Below are 21319 nucleotides of genomic sequence, written 5' to 3'. Positions count from 1 at the left end.
TGGCTTCATCCATACCTTATTGAAAATTAGTTGAACAATTCTCATTTGTTAAAATTACTATAATTTAAAGAAAAATTACCTTTAAGGCTGTTTTGAACTTCTAAAGCTATATCGAGAGCATTAAAGGGCAGAACTGGTTCATTGGCAATTTGCAAAATCACTTCTCCTGAGAGCTGGAAGAAAAAAGAAAAAAATTACTAGCATTTGGTAATAAAGAGTTCTTGCTTGCTTTTTATTATTTCATATACCTTTTACAACCAGAGGAGCAAAAACATGGAGGAAAAAGCATAATTTCATAAAAGCTTTTTGCTATTAAACCTTGTTATTTTATTTTTCTGTAAAGAAAAAAGGTTTCATCATCTTTTCAAGTCACAAAACAGTACAAAGAAATGTAATGTTTTGTTTGTTTTTTTAGCTAAGAGTATTAAGAAATATCTCCCATTATTGCATGAGTTTAGTAGAATTGAATCAGTTCATTATACAACAGTTTGGAACATGATCAAGCAAATAGGTATGAAGAATAACTAAAACTCAGTATCTGCTCATTGGGTGAAGTAAAATTTGAGATAAAATTAATGATTAATTTATGTCACTTAAACTACCATTTAATTTAAAAGATTTATTAATGTTTTAGGTACCAAAATGCTTTACTCTATCCTATTCATTTTTCAAAATTTATCAAAATGAATACCAGTTATATATCTTTCAGATCCCTGTTTAAATGAAATTTAAAAGAATAAACATGAAAGTGGCATCCCCAAAGCTCACACCTGTAATTTTCATTCATGCAAATCCCCCACCATCCCTCTCAAAAATTGAACTTAAAATCAACATATGTCTATACCTAAACTAGGGTCTAATTAATTGACTGAACAAGTCATGCACTCATACATATCCCAAAGGATCGTAAGGCTGGCAGCAAATGCCACTGCTACCTGTCCCTTTCTCTCACAAGAGATATTTAATATGTACTTGTGCTTAACAAATACTCCTACATCTCTTATAACCTGAATCCAACAGTCAGGGAAATGTGGCTGTGTTGATACTACTAATGTATTATAAAATGTGATTAGTGAATGAAAACATTGCCTATGTATGCATCTACACAGGGAAATCAGTAAACTAACTTGAGACAGTACAGACAAGTAAAAAAATAACATTCAAGGAAAACATGATTTTAAATATTCAAATCCATATATTCAACAAGGACCAAATTCCATTTAGTATTGATAACTGTATTTCCCAACTGTTTGCACAATTCATATCATGATAAAAACACAGACCAACTTGATCTTCTTCCATGTGCTTGGGAAAGTGTGCTTTTCATAAACAAAGAAGAAAAAGAATTACCTTTGATACCACTCTATTCCTTTGGGATATTTTCCTCACAAATGTAGAGACCAATTCTTCCCCAATGCCTACAGTATCTTTGCAGAGTTTTATTCCCAGTGCAAGGATCATAAATATCCTGGGAAACTGCCTGCTCTGACCATGCTGTGTTTCAGGAAAAGAGAATTCTCTTCAGTAGGTTGATAGGGATCCTCCTTCTGCAGCCCTTACACTGTCCAAATCATGAAAGAAACGTTGATATTTGGACATAAATTATTTGTAAAAAGGAATTTTTAAAGAAGATTAAGAAGCGTATGTTTTCTTTTTTCCATTTGGCACTGGATAATAGGAACTGCAGAACAGACAGGTTTTGTTCACACTTTTGGAATCTGGAAGCCAAGCATTACAAAAGAGTAAGATGAAAGAAGGGAGGGAGGACAAAGGGGACTTTGTGTACTGCTGGAGAACGTTGTTTTGTTCTCTCTTTTTGTTCCTTTTTAAGAGTCATTGGGCAGCTTCCACATCTGGAATATACGCCAGTCACCTTCCTAGTTCTTTCCAAAAGAACCTGGCATAAAGAGTTGTACTTTCAAGGCACCTGACCCATGAGGGGACGCTCAGACTAAATTGGCTATATTTGTAGCTTCATGAGCAAGAAGGAGATTTGTGTGCCCTTAGCCATATTGCGAAAAAGATGCGCCACACTGCTGTCTTACCTACTCTGGAAACAGTTTTCCTCAGGCACGGCAGAGCGACCTTTCCTTACATTGTAATGCAGCCTCATTCCTTTCAAAGTGCATTATATCTTTACAACACATTTCATTACACTGACAACTGTCGAGTCCGCAGTGAGACATTTAAGACATATGCTTAAAACATGGAGAATGAGCTTCACTAAGAGTTAAAATATTGGTAAAACTAAACTACCAATAATCAAAATTGATTGAGACCTTATTAGTTATGAGATGCTACACAGAAATTTTTAAACATTATTCCCTTTTAATTCTCACAACAGTTCAGCGAGTCAGATATTATCATATCTACATTATAGCTAATGAAACTGAGGCTCACGAAGATTGGGTAAAGTGCTCAAGACACATAGCTGAACCTTACTGATCTGAAGTTCATTGTTGTTGTAATGTAAAACTTACAAGAGGTGATCAAAGTATGGTAAATATTTAAATTTTTAAATACGATAACTGTGGAAGACACACTGACATTAATTCCTCTCAAAATACTCCTTGCTTTGAACATAGGACATCATTTCTGTCAATTTTCTAAACAGTTTTGGAAGTTCTTTCCTGTGTGCTTTTCAGAGGTAAGATTAAAAAAAAAATGTACAGTGAATGCCGCCACCACTGAATGCCAATTAACAGAAAGACAGACTCATCAAAACATTACAGCGTGCCCTCATCCATCTCCTTCACAGGGTCTGACACCATGCAACTTCTGGTTCTTTCCCAAAGTCAAATGACCATGAAAGGACACAGTTTGAATCAATTCAGGATATCAAGGCAGCTACAACAGTGCAATTAAAGAGAAACAAAAGACTTCCAGAAATGCTTCAGAAAGTGCAAGACCAATGGGATAAGTATGTTGGAAACTGGGGGGTTATTTTGTTGGGGATATTGGCAATGTGCTTTTTATTGTAATATTTTTAAATTAAACATTCACCATATTTTTATCAGACTATATATTCCTGAATCTAGGAAGTCAGTTGTTTTTTCATAAAGAACTAAGGCTAAACTCTAAATATTTTACTTCTTTTCCACTATTCTTTCTCCTGTATTATAATATTTTCTGATTTTAAAAATCTATATTCCTTGAAATATTTTTTTCTGAAATTCTTTGTTCTGTATAACTAATATGCACTAATAAAACATCAGATTAAAACTAAAAACTTAAAAATCTATGTTCCTTGAAATTTATAAGATTAAAAATAGAAAATGAAGAAACTATGTTCCTTGAAATATTTGCCAGTAACTGCAGTATCTAATCTCAGTCTCTAAATGGTTATGATATTTAGATCCTCATGATGTATTGTTGGAAATTTTCTTTTAAATACTTGTGTGGGAAAGTAAATCCCCAATTCATGTGCTCATGGTATTTGGAGAAGAGGCCTCTGGCAAGTACTTAGGGTTAGATCAGAGCATGAGGGTGGACCTCCACGAAGAAATTAGTGATATAAAAAGAGAAACACAGATCCAAGCTTGCATGCTCTTAGGCTGTCTTAGCAGGCAGTGCCCTTTACTATGCTATAATCCAGTAAGAAGGCCTTCACCAGATGCTGTACCTTTACAATGTATTTCTAGTTTTTAGAATTGTGAGCTGAATAACCTTCTATTGTTTATTAACTACTCAGCCTACATAGTCTGTTACAACATCATAAAATGGACAAAGATATAGTAGCAAATAACATTAGTAAAGAATGATTCAACATCTGTGTAATTCCACTGTAAATCTACAAGTATACAATTTGCCTCAAGGCCCTTGCATCCTTCCTTCTCCACTCCTCAAAGACAATCTTACCCATGTCCAGAAGATAAGGAATAAGTTTGAAAGAAAAGACATGCATAGAACTAAAAATACTTAAATGAAACACAGCCTTCCAGTGGGAATGTAAATTAGTACAGGCAATATGGAAACTAAAAGTAGACCTACTATTTGATCCAGCTGTGCTACTCTTTGATATTTACCCAGAACAATTAAAAATAAGTGCAATACAAGGGTTATTTTTCACCCAAATCACAATAGTTAAGCTGTAAGAATAGCCTAGGTGATGAGTAGCAGATGAATGTATAAAGAAAATGTATGTATACACAACTGAATATTACTAAGACCCAAACAAAAATGAAATCATGTCACTTGCAGTAAAAGAGATGGAACTGAAGATCATCATGTTAAGTCAAATAAGCCAGACTCAGACAAGTATGGCACGTATTCTTTCATGTGAGTCTACAAGAAACATAAGCGGTGACACAAATGCAGAAGGGAAAGTCCTAGAGAGGATGAAGAGAATCAGCAGAGAATGAAGCAATGGGCAAGGAGGAGAATATGGGGTGGAAAAGACCAAGCGCATTTAAGAATATGCCATAATGGAATTTTTTGGCCTTTTTTTCTAAAATCCTTTGTTCTGTGTAACTGATATGCCCTAATAAAACATCAGATTAAAGATATAAAATGAAACTATAGATGGAACATGCCAAAGACTTTCTTCTCTCACCAAATAATAGAGATGTCCTTGGAGTTAGTGATTTCATTAACATTACACAATCCTAGATTATTGAAAAACAAAAACTATGTAGTCATCTTCTAGATTTCCTAGATTTCAGGATAATAAAGGCAAACTATAGTTACCCCGTATAAAAGTTTTCTTCCTTCAGTGTGAAATAATTCTATTTTGTTTAAGGATTCAGAGTATTTAGAGAATCTTAATACAATTTTGCCAAGAAATAAGATACATATATGTATAGGATATATATTAGATATATGCAAATGTTCACATATACAATTGCACACATATTCATTTATACTTTTTTCTTAAACTTAGTGAATAATAATCTCTGTCTTTGTGGCCTTACAAGGTAGTATTTATATTCTCTGACTTTGTCAAAAAATAGAAATCATTTTATATTCATTAGGTCAACCTAAAAAGGAGAAAAAGGATATTTGTTTCTTAAACTGTGAATGGAGCTAGAGAACAGCTCCAGGGAATGGAGCTATCTTTTGTCCTTAGTTATAGCCCACTGTTCTCTGTGGTGATTGTGCTCCCAGTAAGTGCTTTGAGTGGACTTATTAGTTAATGTTCCCATAAGTAATTGGACATAGATTGGCTCACTGACCTACACCAACCTACACCAATGCCAGGGCTCTAAAGTATAATTCTTCTTTAGTTGCAGGCAGACAAACTCAGTGTTTGTAGTTAGTTCTAATTTTAAAATCCAGATTAAAATAACCAGACTTCATATCTCTTATATGAGCTGTAAGTTAAACTATCAGTGTGGGATATTTTTTTTTTTATGTCCTCAGTAAAATTTAAAATGCATTAGAGACCTACGATAGAAGTTGATGCTGTGAGACAGCCACAACACCTGGTTTTCTAGGTTAGTCTGAAAAAGATGTTGAGAGACAGGATCACTAAGGCATGGTGTGATATCTTATGACAAAGAGTAGATAAATCATGAGCCATCTTACTAGCATCTATTGAGCCTTTTTGTGTGATTATTACTTGCTATGGGATACAGCAAGGAACTAAACTTTGGTAAAAGGTCTAAGTCATGCTATTGTTACACAACTAGCAAAAGAATTTAACAGTACAATGTTAACACGTATTTGGTCAGCTTTTGCTACTGGGAACAAATACCTGACACACAAATTAATAGGGGAATGGTTTACTTTTGATCAAGGTTTCAGAGGATCTGGTCCATGAGTGGCTGCTCCAATGCAGGAACATCATGGGAGAGTGGCGAGGAGGATGATAGATGTTCAATTCATGGTAGCTGGACAGCAGAGCCGAGAAACAGCACCAGAGACCAGATACCATAACATTGTGCCTTCAAGAGCAACCCAGTGCAGAGGCATCCAGAAATGTGCCTGGCAGCTCACAAACCAGTCAGGCTGAGAACCAAGCTTAACCTTCACAACATCAATATTTTGTTTTCTACAATGTACCATATTTTCTTCTACTTTATTTATTCATGTATTTAAATCTTGACTATATACTTCGGGCTCAGGATGCTAAAGTGCAGCACAGCAGAGGTATTCAGCCCAGGAGAACTGAATGCATGAGACCCTCAGGAGCAGGAAGAAGCACAGACGTTGTAGAGAAACGTGTAAAATGCAGTGTAACTCAAAAGTAACTCTTGGGGAGTGGAAAATAAATTTGTGTGTGCTGTGTGGGGCAAGGAGTCAGAGAACCTAGAATCCAACCAGTGCATAGCATCATGACTCAGTGATCTGAAGGAAGTTGTTTCCCCTTCTCTTTAGGGCAGCAACATTATCTGATAAATTACAACCTGCTAGAAGTCTTCATAACAGGACTTTGTGAGGTGTCTTGGCTTGGCTGTTATCCTACTGGGATCTGATTCTGACCTATGTCACTTCATAGTAGAAAATCTTCAGTTTAGCAGCAAATGCCATGTAGATAACAAACATTAAGGGAGCTACCCAGAGTCAAGGAGACTGAGGGCTATCCCTACAGATGAGCAAAATAAGTAGCATCCCAGACCTCATAATCTTTTTCCAAAACTATGGTGTCAGTAGAGAGGTAGTAAAGATGTACTTCTGACATTTTCAACCCATTCCCCCAGCAAAATGAGAAACTATGATGTTACACAAAATCTATGCATTCCTAACCTGGCTAGAATTCAGCTTTAAGACTTTCACTGCATACCGTCTAGAATACTCCACCAAGCTATTTGTTGATCTGACTATCTCTCTCCAGTTCTTTCTCCATATTATAACCACACTTATACAGGTACTTATGTAACATGTTCTGGTTAAAAAAAAGCTATGCTGTTTCCTATTGTTCTCCTCAACGTATAAGAATGTTGAAGATAACAGTATGTAATATAACAAGCACTGTTAATTCCTAACATTTTCTGTTGAAACCTGTATTATTTTTGTTTTTGCTTTTTTTATTTTTGTCTGTTGTTATTTTGTTGTTTTATTTTATTGTATTTAAAATAAAAACGTTGGTAATTTCCCATACACAATTCAAATACCTATGATCCGACATGTTTATTTACCAAAAAATTACTGGACATTAAAACTGTCAAGTAAGGATATATAACCCTACACACATAGTCAAAAAAGATACCCATGATGAAACATCATGGAATCTAGTAAGCAAAGTCTTAAGTGGCACATCTGCTCTTTTAGCCGAGAGTTGCATGTGGAAATGGGGACTTTTGGGTACCTGGATGAGAGTTTCTGTTCTTACCAACAGATGCCTTGAAACTTGTTTTCACAGAAAGATTCTGACGGGTTGTTTAGAAGGTCAGGCCAAAGACCTTGCTTACATGACTTACCTTTGTAAAGGCAAATATTGTGTGTGGGGTGGGGTGGGAAAATTGTTATATTGTCCCTAAACTCTCAGGAAAGAAATGGTTCCAGACCCAATCATGTCTTTGAAAAACCTTCAAAAATATTAGAATCATATTTGTGGACTGAGGTGGTCACAAGCAAAGTTAACTTGTAACAAAGGATTTCAAAAATCACTGAAGAATTCTGTCTTTAAGGTGAAAATTCATTTTAAGAAAGGTTTTGACCCAGGGAAATATGTGGAATATCTGAATCCCAAAAGCTGTGGATAGTATCAGGAACTACTTGTGACCTATCCATGGTCCTTCCGCAGAGAAAGTATGTGTGAGACTAAAGAATTATGTTAGCGAACACTGGTAAGTTAAGATTGCAGCAGTGAAACATCCATGGCTGTGCATATCTGTCTCTAAAGGAGACCGCTACATATTCTCTCCAGTGCCCAGAGGAAGTGCCGTGTCAGTCTTTACCATGTCACCTACAGATGCCAATGCTGAGCGAAGACTCTGGACCACTTGGCTTGAAAACTCACACCTCCTTTCAATGAAGAATTGCTACACCTGACAGACTGTATAAAGACTCTTTGGGTCACTTGGGCTTGATGGGAATACACACAGAACAAAGAAAGAACAGAAATTTGATTTGATTATGAAAGACATGAGGCTTTAATTTGTCACTAAACTGACAAAGGCTTCTATGCTAAAGCATGTCAGTTCCAAAGCATTAAAGAATACAACCTACATGGTGAAGAAATTAACGACTAGGAACACAGATTGCCGGTTCTATCTTTCTTTCCAGTCTCTGCTCTTGCTGGTGGCCGTGTCTCTCTGTTAGCCTAGGTGTTGACCACACACAACCCGGAGTTTACCATGAGTCGTAGTTTGAGTTTCCCCCATCTTAGTCACTTCCCTCCTTGCTGAGACACAATACACAACATGTGCAAGTTAAAGGAAGAAAGGGTTATTTTGGTTCACAATTTGTAGGTTGCAGTTCACAGTCAGCTGCCTACATGGCAGGGCGGTGTGGCCAAGGAGTGTGGTAGAGGAGAGCAAGGAGAGATGCTCAAGGCACGGTTGTGGGGAAGCAGAGAGTGTGAAGCGAGGGTCTGGGAGGGTGACAGACCCATCCAGGCCACACCCCAAGACACCCACTCTTCAGATCAGACTCTACCTCCCAACATCACATTTAGCTATGAACTCATCAACGATGGACGGCAGACCCCCATGATCAAATCACTTCCCCGATTCCCCACCTGGGAGCAGAAGAGGTTCTTGGAGGACCTCTAGGTATAAACCATAATACTCCCCAAGCAGAGGTTGAGATAAAGTCTGAGTACAGCATAAGCAATTCTTTGAGAGGTGAGGGTAGTGGTGTGAGGAGAGAGAAGAAAGGAGAGACAGATCCCAGGAAGGCGTTTTGTTACGTGATCTACTATGGTGGGTGGCTGGAGCTTAGTACTTGGAGAGCAAACTCGAGAGCCAGGATAAAATAGATGCCTGAGAATTTCTCCATCCTAATGGTAAGGAAGAAAGATAGTGATCCACCAACTCCCAAAAAGCAATGGATTAAGGTGATTCCATGGAGACATTAACTTTTAATCTTTCTGGACTATCTTTCACAATGGCAACTTTCCATGGTTGAAGACAGTCTCAGGTTATGGATGAAGTTCCATATTTGAAAATTTCTTACTATAATAGAATGTTTATTTTCTATTTCCAGACCCCAGGAATATAACTGTTCTTTTTTTGTTTCATTTTCTAGATATCTTTTCCTTTTCAGTAAATGCCATTATCTATTTGTTATTAAATTATAGCAGATAAAATATTAATATATTAATTTGGAAATAATCAATTAAGTTAATGAATTAGCATTTCTAATGACTTTTTAAAGTGTTATAGTTCTGTAATTTTGGAACATAGGTTCACCCTATGCCAGTCAAATTATGCTTAGAGAAGGACCTGAGGTAGTAATTTTTTAGTGTACTTGGAAAAGGAACTTAAAGACACCAACTTTTCTTTCCTACGATGTCTAGCAGTGTTTTGTCTAGGCTGACTGACAAATTAAAAGTTAAATATCTTCACTTTCTTTCACTAATAACTGACTTCAACATGATATTAATAGTGATAATAGCAACTAACATTTATTTAGCTCTTTCCATGTGCAAAGCATTACTCTGACTTCTTCACATGAATTAATTCACTTAATCATTAAAATAGCTTTATTCTATTCTGCAGATAAAAAAAAATGGAGGCATTGCTCAGCTAATTAAACATCAAATGGCTACTTAGCTAGTACATGGTAATTTGAGACTTCAGCCCAAGTATTCTGGCTACAGAATCCAGACTTTTAATTATAGCACCCGTAAGCATCTTTTTCTGTATTTTTCAGTCTCTTTCCTAACCCTAACAATTTCAGAATACCAGCGAACACTGAGACAGAATTTCCCATGCATGAACATACAGACTGTGATTCAGAAATACAGTGAATGTTTAAATTAAAAGAAAAAACTTACTACAGCAAAAGATACATTGCTATTTATCCCTTAAAATACTCTGCTTTGTTTTGAACATTATTCTATCATGCATGCTACTTTCTGAAGCAGCCTGGAATTCTGCCCTCATGTTCTTAGACGTACTCTCACAGCCACCTCAAAGTTTTGAATTTATTCAAAACATTTATTTTTCATGGTCATTTGAACCCTGGGAAGAATCAAAAGTCACATGGTGCCATACGCAGTGAATAAGGTGGGACAAGGACACACTCTGATATTTTTATGAGCCTGTCTTTCATGTGGACGGCACTCTCTAGCTGCATTCATTGTATTTTTGGTGCCACCTCTTGTAAAGACACTCGTGAAAGAGCACTTCCAGAACTGCTTAAGGAACTGGTGAGAACAATGGGATAAGCGTGTTCAAAGTGAGAAGGCATATTTTGAAGGGAATTAATGGCAATATGACTTTTGCTATAATAAATTTTCTAAAACTTTAAAAATTCACCATATGTTTTGGCCACTTATACTATGATTCTAAGGAATAATCAGAGGCTGACCCTGATCAGAGTTATTGAAAATAAACACTCAAGCAAAAGAATCTATCAAGATTGTAACTTTTCATATTTGCCCATGTTCATTTTTATGTTTGCAGATTCTGATACACTATGTTCAGAAAAATGGGTTAAAGCTTTTGTTAAGTAAAACAATTATCTAAGATACTGGAAGTGAATAAACATTTTTTCTTATAATATTACAATAAATAGCAATGACTAAATTAATATCAAATACAACTGGAAAAGAAGGGTAATAAAAGAGGTTTGTTTGTAGGCATAGTGATTGGTATTTATCCGTTAGTACATAGTAAGTTAGTATCACTCTTTACATTGTCTGAAAAGGGTGCAGGAATTTCTAAAATACTAATGTGAATATTCACCAAATTGCTATCATCTATATTACATTTATATTACATAAAAGCATTTCCACTGTTGCTCAAATATTTATCAGGCACCAGCTATAAGCTGTGGATTATGTTAAGCATTCAAAAGAAGCCTTCCTCTAGAGAAGAGACAGATAGTGACTGTCTATAAAATAATCAAATGCTACAGGGTACTGTGGGAAGGCAGATAGGAGTCTTAACTCATTTGGGGATTTTTTCATCCGAACATCATTACCACAACCAGATGTCATGTTTTCTGTGGTTGTATCACAAAAGATGTGGTGTGGCAAACAATGTAGAGGTTGTTCATTTTGAAAGTAGTCATCATATATGTATTAAATCATACACTTGATAAGTTATCTAAATCAATTAATCATAATAAGATAAGAGTGGATTTAGCTGAGTTTCTAATAATGTGAAAGAACATACAGCAAGTGTACATAATGTGGCAAGACAGAAAAGGCTGATGATTTCTTATATATAACATATTTATAGGGGTATTTCTAAAGCATAATGCTAGATATTTGTGCATTAAAATGAATGGTTTTAAGAATTTAATAAAACAATATTTTAGTGAATACAGAGATAGCATTTCTGCATAAGGATTCAGTCACATAGTTATTTAACTAACATAAAAACTATTATTTTGGTATAAAATATTAATATTATTTCCTTCTCTATTTCCTAGCTGATACCAATAAATAATGAACTTCTGTCATATACCTGGATATCTAGAGAAATTTTGTTTTGCTAAAAAGCTCTTCATAGTATTTTTCTATTTCTTAAGAAAAATATTTACACCAAAAATGATGCCATCATGCTTTTATATCATGGAAACAAAAAAAGTAATAGACAGGATGGAGATATAAAAATGAAAAAAATTAAATTGTTCTTTTAAGGTTCCTGCTTTTACCTTGAGAACTTTAAATAATGGTCAAAATGTATGTTACCCTGAGTGTATGTAATTATATTCTTATGCAGTTTGTTTTCTAGCTACAGATGCAATAAATGCTGTTGTAGACTGTGTCCTACAGAGAGAGACTTGACATTTTTAAATAGTGAAAAAACAGAGCTTTAGATTCTTGACATGTGATTACATATTATAGGGGGTAGGGATTTAGCTCAGTGGCACAGTGCCTGCCTGGCAAGTACAAGATCGTGAGTTCAATTCCTGATACTGGAAAAAACAAACAAACAAACAAACAAAAAACAAACCAAAAAATCATGTGATTATATATTATAATTGTGAATGTATAAATTTTTTATATAATGTGATTAGTTTTTATTTTGTATACATGTTGGTGATAAGTACCCAGAAATCATACATCTTCCTAATTATTATCAACCCTCTAACTAGATAAGCATCTAAGTTTAAGATTTGTCTTCAAGTCTACTTTGCCTGTTGCTATTGTGTAGCAATTTGGTTATTTGTCTGAGACATCTTTGTTTCCTTCTCTTTACTTTGAGGTACCTGGTCTCATAATATTTTGAAACACTTGAAATTAGCATATAACTGTTTTCCTGAAATTTCAAAAATTCAGACTGAGAAAAATTTTGCAACTGATTGACCCTACTTAAACTTATTATAACTACAGATATACTTGTATTTATTCTTTTTATTTTACAGAATATGAGTTCTGTCTTTGCTTCTTTTCCTCCTTTTAAAATCTGTTAGCTAGATAGAGTTTTCTTTTTGTGCTCTACCATTTCTATATAAAAGTACAGGTTTAGGAGTTTTATATTCTATTTTGATATTTTATTTTTGATGATACATTTTTATCTTAGAAAAGATGAGTTGACTAAAACAGACTAAAGTTAATATCTGCACTCACCTCCCAACTGTATAACACAGTTTTGTCCTTAAAATATACTATAATTGTGCATATGTGTATACAATTTTTTAATCACCCATTGAGTTATTTATTTGTTGTGGCACTGACCATTGAACCTAAGTAATATCCTCACTTCCCATTGACTGAGTCTTTAATTTTACTGTTCATATTGTTTATTTCTAGAGTTGCCTTATGATTCTTTTTACATTTTCTATTATTTTTCTTATAATCAATTCTTTATTGTTTCTAATACTTCTTTTTCTATCAATAAATTCCAAAACTTTTTACATCATAGGTTATTTTAGGATTAATGTAGTTGAATTGTTGAATATTCATTTCTTACATAATAATTTATGGTTGTATATGATTATTGTGGTGAATGAATTTCATTTATTGTTTCTAACATTTATTGTGCCACATGAATTTTTGGACAATAAAAGTATATAGCATGTAGTAGCCTCTCAGTCATTTTTATTTCTTTGAGACACAGAAAGATATATATTTGTACATAAATGATTGTTTCTAAGAAGTAAAAATGATTGAGAGAGCACTATGGTCTAGATGGTTGCTTCCTTCTAAAATACACATGCTGAACATCACACCTCTGATGAAGTCAGGCCTTTGGGAGGTGGTTAAAACATGATGTGGAATAATAATTGGAATTAGTGTACTTAAAAAGATACTGCAGAGGTGGTCCCTTCAACTGTGAGTACAGAATGAGAAGCCACTGTGAGTGAAACAGGAAACAGCCCCAGCAGACACTGAATCTGCAAATGCCTTGAATGTGGGCTTCCTAGCTCCAGAACAGAGACATAAATTTATGTTCTGTGTAAGTCATCTAGTTTATGATGTTTTGCTTTAGTAAGCTGAATAGACTGAAGACATTCTGGTTTAAAGTTAGTCTGAAGATCAGATCATCCTAGAACTTTAGGATGCTAGTAGTTTACTATAACTGCAATGGGAAGCCAGAGCTTAAGAGTGATGTGACATGACCTAATGTGTGTTTAAAAACAAAACAAAACAAAACAAAACAAATAGAAGATAACAGTTTGAGTCCTGTATTGGCAACTTAGTGAGATCCGATCTAAAAGTAAAAGCATGAAAAAAGCCTGGGGTCAGTCATGCAGTATTCTCAGTTCTATCCTCCAGCATGAGAGAGAGAGAGAGAGACAGAGACAGAGACAGAGACAGAGACACAGAGACAGAGAGAGACACAGAGAAAAAGATACAGAGAAAGACAGAGAGATAGAGATAGGGACAGACAGACAGAGATATAGAGAGATAGAGAGCAACAGAGAGACAGTGGCAGAGAGAAAGAGAGAAGAAGAGAAAGAAAAATCATCATGAAAATATTTATAAATATTTTTATAAATCAGACTTTATTTGTTACTCTCAGGCATAATAGTTATTTCACCAGTCTAGGAAATGTTTTACTTTGTTTCTAACATGTAGACTTTCACGGTGCAGGTAATGTAAGCCTGCATGCCATACTCTACCTACCAGCAAGCAAGTATACATCAGCTTGCTCAGTGTTACTGGAATTACACTTCACAAAATACCATTTAGATAACACCTAGAATGATTTTTCTTTTCTGGAACCATAGATTAGATCTTACCACTTTACACATAACCTGAAGGTGCCAGGCAGCCTCCTGAAGGCATATGGAAATCTTCCCAAATCCTTCATGGTTTGATGATGAATTTGCGAGTGCTCTTTTTGTTAATGGAAATGCTCTGATTCCTATTCTTTGCAATTTAGCTTCATTTTGAGTTTTTTAGTTAATCTTCCATTTCAATTACAGGAAAGAAAGATTCATCCCTATTTCTTCCCAGATTTTTCTCTCATACCACTTCATTCATTTTACAGAGCTTTTTTTGAGTATGGATATAATGACTGGGAATGTTTTATTATTAACTATAACGTTTTGAAGGGTGGTTGTCTTACCTATTTATGTGCCCAGTAGCTATCACATTGAAGCTAATTTCTGATGGTCATTATTAAATAAGCATTCATTGAGTAAATGAGTAAAGGATTTGTAAAGCTAGGAACTTAATATTTTCAAATATTTGAGAGTCATCTTAAAATCATTTGTTGAATATTTTGACTCTACAACATTCCTGAATCAGTTATCATCAGGTAATGAGGAAAAAATAAAACTGTCGAAGAAGAATATCTATAATGTCTATGCTAGAGATATTTAAAGTATATTATGTTGATTTTGGTACTTACTATATGTATATGTACCAGTTAGAGAAGGGTAAAGAAAGGATTTTGATTTTGAAAATACTACTATTGTTCTAAGTATTTAAAACATCACTTATGGAGAGCCTGCTGTGGACAGAAGGGAGGAGTGGGGAGTGGAGAGGAGAAGGGGGAACAGAAGAGAAGACATCTGTAAGTAACTTTTGCACTGTTGGAAAGTTGAAAATCAGTAGAATGAATCATAAGAACTGTCACTGATTTACATAATACCAAGGAAATGCTGTATAAACATTATTATTCTTAATAATGTGATAAAAATTGGAGAAAATCTAATTTTTCTTAAATATTTGTACTTCTGATATGAATAGATAATTTAGAATACATAAAATGCTGATTTTTAACTCTGACTTGAACAGAATGTCAAAGTTGTTAGGAAATCTTATTAATTATTAAGTAATATTATATGTACTTTATAGTCTAAAGTCATATAGTTTTCCTCAAAAATCATATTTGAAGCCACAGAATTATTTTAAATATATTTTAGGAAGCTATTTCATACACATACTACCACACTATTTATATTTTCGAATAGTAGAAGTTATTCTGATGAATTAATGGAGATAGCTACTTCTACAGAACAAACAGTATGAATCATATCACAGACTCCTATGACTATATTATTCATTTTCCCTAAACAAATCAAAAATGTGCACTTAAAATGTATTGAGCTCAAAAGTGTTGATGAAAACGAACTGTTGGTTGGGCAAGTGCAGACTGGCAAAGCCAATTCAATCCAAGGTGTTTAACCACTAAGAGTTGTATCAATCCAATGCAACATTATTATTTATCTGTGAGTCTTAATCGTGTCATCACCATCTTATAAGCAAATCTCCTAATTTTGAGTTAATACATGAAAATGAAAACCAACATCTGGCTTCCAATTTCAGCCTGATGGAGAAGTAAACCATTCTCCAAATTGCTTCTGGATTGTTTCCTTATTAAATCACAGCCACTATTACAGGATTACGTCAGTTGTATGTTGGTCATCAGATAGAGTTATGCACTCTAATATGACACAAAGCAAATTAACCTCCACTCAGTCACTTAATACAATATTGGTCATTTAGATTTCCAACACACAAGGTCATTTGGGGCCTTAGTATATTTGGATTCCATTCTGATCTCTTCAAGATTGCTTATACATAAATAAATGGTTTATTAAATAAAACACATTTATTTCTCACAGTTCTAGAGCCTGAGTAGTTTTAAATCATGGCACTCACATACTCAGTGCTGATGAGGGAAAGTTTTTCAAGACGGTGTTTTCCCAGTAAGTCGTCACACAGAAGGACAAACAAGCTCCCTTCAGCATCTGATTTTTAATAAGGACTCTAAGCCTATTCATGAGGTTCTGCTCTCACGATCTAGTGAGCTCCTAAAGGCCTCACCTCCCAACACTAGCACACTGGGTATTAAATTTCAACTGACTGTGCCTGCCTTTGAGAATGTAGCACGTGAGGTGAGTGAGCTAGCAGGCCGTTCACTCACTGATCTCCAGTGCTTAGGTTCTGATTTGACCGAGGTGTTTGTGTTAGTTAGAACTAGTCACATTTTCCTAACTATAAGTGAAAACTGAAAGAGCTTATGCATATCTGACTAAAGAAAATGTTTCCATAACACAGATCTGTCTTTGAGCCTCAGCTGTGTTAATTATAAGCTGTGCCAAAGTTAGAGAACTTTAAATAAATTATAATCACCTCTCTGAGCTGCAACGTTTTCAGGAATGATTACAACACATGTCTTTTTAGAAAACTATTTAAGTGAGATAATATACCAAGCCTGCTCTTATGTTTCCCTAAAATTTTAAGAGGCAGAAAAATACATTTGATGGGTATATAGTTCATTTGAGACACAATTTTATGTGAGAAGCAGCACAGTATGGTTTGAAAGTTTGTCTCCTGCAAAATTCATGTGGAAATTTAATCATCATTTTAACGCTATTGAGAAGACAGACATTTTAGGGGTGATTAGGTCATGTGGACTCCACCTTCATGAGTGAATTAATGCCATTATTTTGAGAGTAGGTTGTTTATCTCAGGAGGAAAGTTTCAATAAAAGATGCATTCCACATGATTCTTCTTCTCGTGTGTGTTCTTTTATCCTTCTGCTATGTTACCATGGAGCACGAAGGTCTTTGCCAACTCCAGCTATGCTTTTGCAAGACTCAGCCTGTAGAACTGCGAGCTAAGTGATCTTTATGGTTGATAATTTGTCCAGTCTGTGGTATTCTTTTATAGAAGCAGAAAATGTACACAGATAGACTGAAATATATATTTTTCCAGCCTATGAACTTCCAAAGGTATGGAACCATGACTTTTCCATGTGGTTTCCTCTTAAGTCAATATAGTAATTTTAATATATTTTTATTGATCTTAGGGCTTTGCATGTTATAACAGGCAAGTGCCATTTAGCATGTGAGGGAATTATAGTATTAATGAATGTGTTTATAAAAGGGTATAAACCGGGCATGGTGGAGCATATGGTGTAGCATGTCTGCAATCCCAGCACTGGGGAGGCTGAGGTAGGAGGATCTTTGTGAGTTTAAGACCAGCCTGGGCTACAAAGTGAGCTCAAGGCCAGTTTGAACTGCATGGTGAGACCCTGTCTCAAAACAGAAAATAGATAAACAAATAAAACTTTAGAAAGGAGCTAATTACTATCATTGGCCTCACTTTTACTGGGCTTATAGAGCAATGGTATCTTTTTCTTTCCTTATGGGTAGGAGGTTTTAACATGCTACAAAGTCCACATTCACTCTCTAGTTCCCTACACCAGAGCACAGAAAGGGCCTTTTCTTCATTATCCTCTTTAAAACTACTTCCTTCCTCACTCTGAGATATTTTACTTTCAAATTCTGACTTAACCTCAGCAAGGAAGAAACAAGGACTGAAGCTTTTCATATGTATCTCTATTAGATAGATTACCAGAAAGCTTGAAAATGTATGTTAACATTGTAGACTGCTGATACAAACAGGCCTTACTGATCTCATTGAATTGTCATTTGACAAGGAAGGAAGGAAGCAAATTACACCTAACTTTTAAAATAGCTTTTAGATATTTATGATAATTTAATTTCCTGAAACTTTTGCTTTTATTTTTTTAACCATGCTTTCTGTTCTACATATGATGTGTTCTTATATTTATTTTATCAAAAAGCAGAACTTTTCTGTAAGGTCAATGCTTTAATATAATATTTTGTATACCTTATTATTATGACAAATAGATTTATATCACATGCTTTTCCTGAAGTAAATACACACTGCAACATTTCAAGAAGTGAATCTTTGGTAAGTGTATATTTCTCTGTAATGAAAAGCATTTGGGTAAAATTGAATACTGTATCTTAGCTAGTTAAAGATAAAAGAGCATAGAAATTGCATTTTAAAGAGTTTTTTAAATGAATGCTAACTTTTTAAAAAACTAAAAGCCTTATATTCTGGGTGGCAAGAAAGTATACAACAATGTATCCTTAATAGTTTATTTTTCCTTATAACTAATCACTCTGGTTTTGTCTAAGAGAAAAATTAGAAACCATAATCTTTCAACTAAAAATAAACTTTGTAAGAAAAAAACAAAGCAAATGGGTTATAGTGGATAAGGACAAGTTTTTCTTTGCATAGAGAAATACTCTTCTGATGCTTATTTCTCACTAATTATAAGATTGACTGGAAGAGATAGTTATCTTTTGTGAATAAATGAAAATTCCTCAAATACATCAGTTATACAAAATCAGACTGATTAAAACACATAATTTAATCATCTCTTCCATTAATTTTAAGCCCTGTAGTCATTATCTAGTAAACTACACTGAAGAAAATTTTTTTCTAAAATAAATTCTTTGAATGACGACTCAAAGTATGATTCTGATAAAATTTCTCTAATCACTCACCATTATTGAAATGAAGTTGGTTTAATTGAACCTGTAAAAGAGATTACATTTTCTAATCATACCTCATCTGTAGATGCTTATTATTCAAAGAAAATCATATGTATTTTCAAGCACCCTTAATTAAAATAATGCATATAATCTTAGATGTCTTTCTTCCTTGGTGATTACTCTGGAAAGATTCTGGCCTTTCTATGATTTCCTGTGCATAAGAAATATTTTCTTTTTCATAGTGAGGAAATATAAATTAAAAATAATTTGTTAATACCTATATGAGTAATCTTCTAAATAATAATTTTATATATTAGACCTTAATACGAACATATAACATTGAGGTGAAATTTTATGAAGGAACATAGAATTCATAACACCATTAAGAATCGTTGTGAACAAACTCACTGAGAGAGATATTAGGGAAACAACACCTTCACAATAGCATCAAGAAAAATGGAATCAATCTAACCAAGGCAATGAACGACTTCCACATTAAAAACTATAGTATTCTGAAAAAGGAGATTGAAGAGGATATCAGAAAATGGAAAGTTATCCCCCGTTCTTGGATACACAAAGCTACTGTAATGAAAATGGCCGCACTTCTAATACTGTTATGCAAATTTAATGGAATTCCAGTCAAAATACTAATAGTATTCTTTATAGATATAGAGAAAATGATCATAAAATTCATATAGAACCAGAGGAGATCTAGAATAGTGAAAGTCATTCTGGGCAGCAAGGGCAAGGCAAGGGGCATTGCAATCCTTGATCTGAAGTTAAACTACAAAGTTACACTGATTAAAAACAACATGATATTAACAATAACAATGGCAAAACAGACTTGAAGATCATTGAAACAAAATAGAAGATGTAGAAACAATTCCAAGCACACTCAGATACCTTATCTTTGACAAAGGGGCAAAATGCAATGGGGCTGGAAATACTAGCTTTCCACACACTAAATATTGAACCTACATCCATATCTCTCACTATGTATTAAACTAAAATTGATAGGTCAAATATCTAAAGCAAGGGCAAGGCAAGGGGCATTCAATAGGTCAAATATCTAAATTTTAAAACAGAAATACTTAATCTGGTAGAAGATAGAATGAATAATACTTTGAAGACATAGGTATAGAAGACATAGGTATGAAGACTTTTTGAAAAACAAAACCCATTGCACAGGAAATATCACAAAAGATCACCAGATGGAGTCACATCCAGTGACAAAACTTTTGCACAACAAAAGAAACTACCAAGAGAGGGAAGAGACAACACAGAGAATTGGAAGAATGTTTCCAGCCACTCCTGAGACAGGACACACATATAGACTATGGAAAGAACTCAAATTACACCCCCAAAATTTAAAGACTCATATAAAAATGGACCTCTGAAATGAATAGACACCTAGATGAAGTACAAACAGAATATAAATACATGAAAAGAATTTCAAAATCTTTGCTTATACAGGAAATGCAAATTTAAGCAACACTGAGATTTCATTTCACTTCAGAAAAAATGACTATCATTAAGAAATCAACTGATAACAAATACCAGTCAGGTTGTGCAGGAAAAAAACAAACAAACAAAAAAAAACCCTTCGACACTGTTGATGAGAATGTACACAGGTAGAACCACTATGGAAATCAGAATGGTCCTTCCTCCACAAACTAGAATTAAAGGTTCTATTTGACCCAGGTATTCCCTTTCTAGGTATCTTCCCTAAAAAGCTAAAGTCATCATGTCATGTAATACATGCATTCCTATGTTTATGGCAACACAATTTATAATACCTACATCATGCTTACATGCCCCAACACAGATGAATAAATAAGGAAAGTGTGGCATTTATATACAATGGAGTGCTACTGTGCCATAAAGGGGAATAAACAATACATTTTTATGTAAATGGATGCATCTTGAGACCATACTTGTAAGTGAAATAAATCAGATACATGAGTTTAAATATAACATTGTTTTTCTGGTGCGAGAAACACAAATGTAAATAAGGATCCAAACAGAGTACAGATTTTGAGAAGTATGAAGAACTTCTAATGGGAAAGGGAGCAGCAAGAGGAGAGCGGGAAAGAAAGGAAGGGAAATGAAACTTTTAAAGAGTACCAAATGAGAAAATAGAAACAGAGCTTTTGTTAATTGGAAAGGGAAGAAGGATTGAAGGGGAGAGGAAAAAATAACAGTTATATTATGTACACGTAAAAATTTCCCATGATGAATGTGATTATTGTGTATGGCAAACGTGTACTAAAAAAAGTTACTGTGGGCTGTATGCAATCTTGAGCAATGAAAACTAAAAATCGAAGGACGTTTTGGCTTATTAAGTGCATGTAGTTCAATCCCTTTTTTAGAGAGTATAAGTATACAAAGTATAAAATAAGTAATATATTTCAAAAGAATAGTGAGGGTACAAAAATATATATGTACATATAAAGAATTAAAAAATATCAGCCCCCCCCAAATTCAAAGACCCAATTCAAAAATGGGCAGCTGAGGTGAATACACACTTCTCAGATAAGGAAATACAAATGGC

The 21319-nt window shown here is 34.3% G+C and overlaps 1 protein-coding gene across 2 annotated transcripts in view; it reads right to left on the bottom strand.

Annotated features, from left to right (window-relative positions):
• Positions 1-21319, bottom strand: part of Naaladl2 (N-acetylated alpha-linked acidic dipeptidase-like 2) — a gene marked incomplete in the record, with an annotated part of 1228826 nt that overhangs the window by 46648 nt on the left and 1160859 nt on the right. For both annotated transcript variants that reach the window (XM_005383020.2, XM_013513456.1), the window contains 1 exon segment: positions 80-173. In XM_005383020.2, coding sequence (XP_005383077.2) covers positions 80-173 — 94 coding nt within the window.

This window comes from Chinchilla lanigera, unplaced genomic scaffold (genome assembly GCF_000276665.1).
Source record: "Chinchilla lanigera isolate Chin_1 unplaced genomic scaffold, ChiLan1.0 scaffold00019, whole genome shotgun sequence".
Lineage (NCBI taxonomy): Eukaryota > Metazoa > Chordata > Mammalia > Rodentia > Chinchillidae > Chinchilla > Chinchilla lanigera.
Note: the sequence above shows the minus strand (reverse complement) of the source record. Positions and strands in the feature narration are given on the sequence as shown.